This window comes from Nicotiana tomentosiformis, chromosome 8, assembly GCF_000390325.3.
Source record: "Nicotiana tomentosiformis chromosome 8, ASM39032v3, whole genome shotgun sequence".
Lineage (NCBI taxonomy): Eukaryota > Viridiplantae > Streptophyta > Magnoliopsida > Solanales > Solanaceae > Nicotiana > Nicotiana tomentosiformis.
Genome location: NC_090819.1, coordinates 135181273 through 135184941, shown reverse-complemented (window position 1 = coordinate 135184941; position 3669 = coordinate 135181273). Strand labels below are relative to the sequence as shown.

Sequence of the window (3669 nt, the reverse complement as noted above, 5' to 3'; positions counted from 1 at the left end):
CCTCCCGGTAGAATTCAATGGAGAATATTCCACAACACGTTACAGAGAAATTATCAGTTATGCTCACCGTTACACCTTCTTCAATGGCCCTCATAATTGACATTAAAGAAAGGCATGATCCTAGGACCTTGTTCCTTATGTGTAACTATAAATAGTGAGCTTTGTTATCATTATAAAGGACACGACTTTTTTGGCAAACTTATGCTACAATCGATTCAAAGCTTTATACAATTTTATCTTCTTATTCCTTGATTTCATTATTGTTGTGCCCGGAAAGCCTGCTCCCGAAATTACTGTTTCTGCTATTTTATCTTCACTTCATGTCTAAGTATTCCATATTTCTTCAATTATATTATTATTTCAGGATCAAATTAATTTACTTATCTAGAAACCACGTATAAATTTAACTGTACCTTTTTATGAATAAACATTTTGGCGCCCAATGTGGGGCCTAGACATCTATGTAATTAAGTTGATCCTTGCCTCTTTTACTAACATGTTTTGATTATTTGTCTTAAAAAAAATAACACCAAATGGTAGATAACGGTGTTAATAAGGCACACAATCTTGAGGCCCAAGGAGATCAGCCTCATCACGAGGATTCAGTCAGTGACACCCACAATGAGGAAAATGATGCCACGCCGGTACATGACAGGCGGTACTCACGACATGTTCCGGAGGCGACTCTCGATGATGCTGAAGAGGAGCAAGTCATTGAAGTGGTAAAGGTCCTGCAAGAGCAGCAGGCGGCCATTCTAGGCCATCTCACATAGCAGGATAAGGTTATGATAGAGTTGAAGTAGGCGTTGTCGGGGACTTCCAATAGTGCGAATGGATGAGGTCCATTTCCTCCCCGGCGCTCCTGCTAATCAGGCAACCAGAGGGTCGACAACAACACCCAGACGGGCGAGGTTGGCTCCGATGGGGCTGGGAGAGCGGATTCGGCCACAACAACGAGAACAGTCCCTTCTAGAGCATACTCTTATGGGTTATGAGGGAAGTGAACGCCCACATGGACCAAATCCTGGGTGCACCACCGATGCTGAAAGGGATAGACTCAAAGTAGTTTACTCAGTTGCAGTACAAACCAAGAGCGATACCACAATTAATTCCGAAGCTGTTTGAAATTCCCGACGTGCTAAAGTATGATGGAACATCAAACCCACAGGAGCATATTACCACCTATACAACGGCGGTGAAGGGGAACGATTTAGCTCCAAGAGATCAAATCTGTTTTGCTGAAAATATTCGGAGAGACTGTCACAATGGGAGCCTTCACTTGATATTCATTGTTACTGAAGCATTGCATAAATTCCTTTAAGATGCTCGCAGAATCTTTTATTAAGGCCCATGCCGAGGCCACAAAGGCACACGCCTGAAAAGCTGACATGTTTAGAATTGCAGAAGGAGGTTCGGAGTTGCTATGGGAGTTCATCACCCGGTTCCAAAAGGAGAGGATGTTGCTCCCTGCTATTCCGGATGAATGGGTGGCTGAAGCATTCACCAAGGGTCTGAATCCATGAAGTTTAGATGCTTTCCGGAAACTGAAGGAAAGCTTTCTTGAGTTCCAAGTGATAACTTGTGCGAATGTCCACAATCGGTATGAGTCTTAGATAAGGATCGAAAATGATCAGGTTGCTTATCGTCTTTGGCAAAAGGACGGGAGAAGAATAAAGAAAAATCAAAAGAAGATTTCTACACAAATAGACGGTCTTTGAGGGGCATTTTTTCCCCTACAAACTAGACGAAAGATGCGACAGAGGTTTTCGGTCAGCAGATTTGTTCGTTATCGATAAAATAACTGATCATGGTCGAAACAACAGATCATTGTTGGACAAACAAGCATCGAGTATGTGGGATCCTTCCCACCCCAGGCTGTCAGAATACAATTTCAACATCAGTGTAGTGACGTTGGTATCAGTTATGAGAAACATCAAAGAAGCACCGTTTCTGAAGCCGATGAGGTTTGATCCCAGCCAAAGAGATACCAACTTGCAGTGTGAGTACCACGATACGAATGGCCACCGTACTGGGGACTACCGACATCTATGGGAAGAAGTGGCAACACTATTGAAGAATGGGCATCTCATAGAATTCTTAAGTGCCCGGGCCAAGAACAACTACGGTCAAAACCGTGATAACGCAGAACCCTCGCAAGTAGGAGAAGATCCCCTGTACCAGATGATCAACATGATCGTCGGGGGAATGAGATAAACGGGATCACCTTCTCGACTGCAAAAAACATGAAGATATCAATAAACTTTAGCAAGAGACTCCGAGAAGTCGCTAAAGATAACAAGACTTTCACAAAGGAGGACGCAAACGGATTGCTGCTATCGCACAACGATGCGTTGGTAATTTCTTTAAATGTACTAGATTTTAAAATCAAACGCGTTCTAGTGGATCTAGTAAGTTCGGCCAATATCATACAATGTATGGTATTGGAGCATACATTAGATTGATAAAGGATATGTACGATGCAGCTAAGACTCGGGCCAGGAATGCGGGAGGAAACTCAGAGCTTTTTCCGGTGGTTATGGGGTTACACCAAGGATCTGCGCTTAGCTCATTCTTATTTGCCGTGGCGATGGATGCCCTAACACACCATAATCAAGGGGAGGTGCCATGGTGTATGTTGTTCGTTGATGATATAGTTCTAATTGATGAGACACGAGGCGACGTTAATGAGAGACTGGATCTTTGGATGAAGGCCTTGGAGTCCAAAGGTTTCGAGTTGAGTAGGACTAAGACGAAATATCTGGAGTGTAAGTTCAGTAGTGTGACAGGGGAAGCGGACAGGGTAGTGAGGCTCGACTCACAAGTCATCCCCAAGAGAGAACGTTTCAAGTACACAGGGTCAATTATCCAGGGAGATAAGGAGACCGACGAGGATGTCACGCATCGTATTGGGGTGGGGTGGATGAAATAGCGATTAGCGTCTGGAGTCTTGTGTGACATAAAGGTTCCAGTGAAACTCAAAGGTAAGTTCTACAGAGCGGTGGTTAGACCGACTATGTTGTATGGAGTTGTGTGATGGCCAATGAAGAATTCACATATCCAAAAGATGAAAGTAGCCAAAATGGGGATGTTGAGATGGATGTGCGGGCATACTAAACAGGATTAGATAAGGAATGAAGATATTCGGGAGAGGGTGGGCATTGCTCCCTTGGACGACAAGATGCGGGAAGTGAGGCTTAGGTGGTTCAGGCACGTGCGGAGGAGAACCATAGATGTCGTGGTTAGGAGGTGCGAGCGGTTAGCTTTGGCTGTATGAGAATAGGTAGAGGGCAGCCTAAGAAGTATTGGGGCGACGTGATCAGGTAGGAGATGGCGCGACTTCAGATTTTTGAGTACATGGTTCTTGATAGGAACGTGTGGAGGTCGAGCATTAGGGTTGTAGGCTAGGGGTAGTCGAGAGTTTTCCCCTCTTTGTACCGGGTAGTCTGATAGAGTTTTGTCTAGGTCTGTTAGCGGTCTATGTTGTGTTCACATTATTTTGTTCTTTTGCATAGTTTTGTGTTATTTCCCTTTTACTTATTTATTGTCTCTTATGATGATGTTATTACCTTTCTGGCTTCTTTTGTTGTTACAGACATTTTCTTTTGTTTCTTTTATGATATTATTTTCTCTTCTATTGAGTTAAGGGTCTACAAGAAATAACCTCTCTAC

At 43.6% G+C, this 3669-nt stretch overlaps 1 protein-coding gene across 1 annotated transcript; it reads left to right on the top strand.

Moving 5' to 3' along the window:
* Positions 1–2431: 2431 nt before the first annotated feature.
* LOC138898200 (uncharacterized) lies at positions 2432–2929 on the top strand. Its single transcript, XM_070184243.1, has one exon. The coding sequence runs from the start codon at positions 2432–2434 to the stop codon at positions 2927–2929; it is 498 nt and encodes a 165-aa protein (XP_070040344.1).
* Positions 2930–3669: the final 740 nt, after the last annotated feature.

Bases quoted from the DNA above. Each gene is read 5' to 3' on its own strand.
- LOC138898200 (XM_070184243.1), top strand. From the start codon at position 2,432: ATGTATGGTATTGGAGCATACATTAGATTGATAAAGGATATGTACGAT.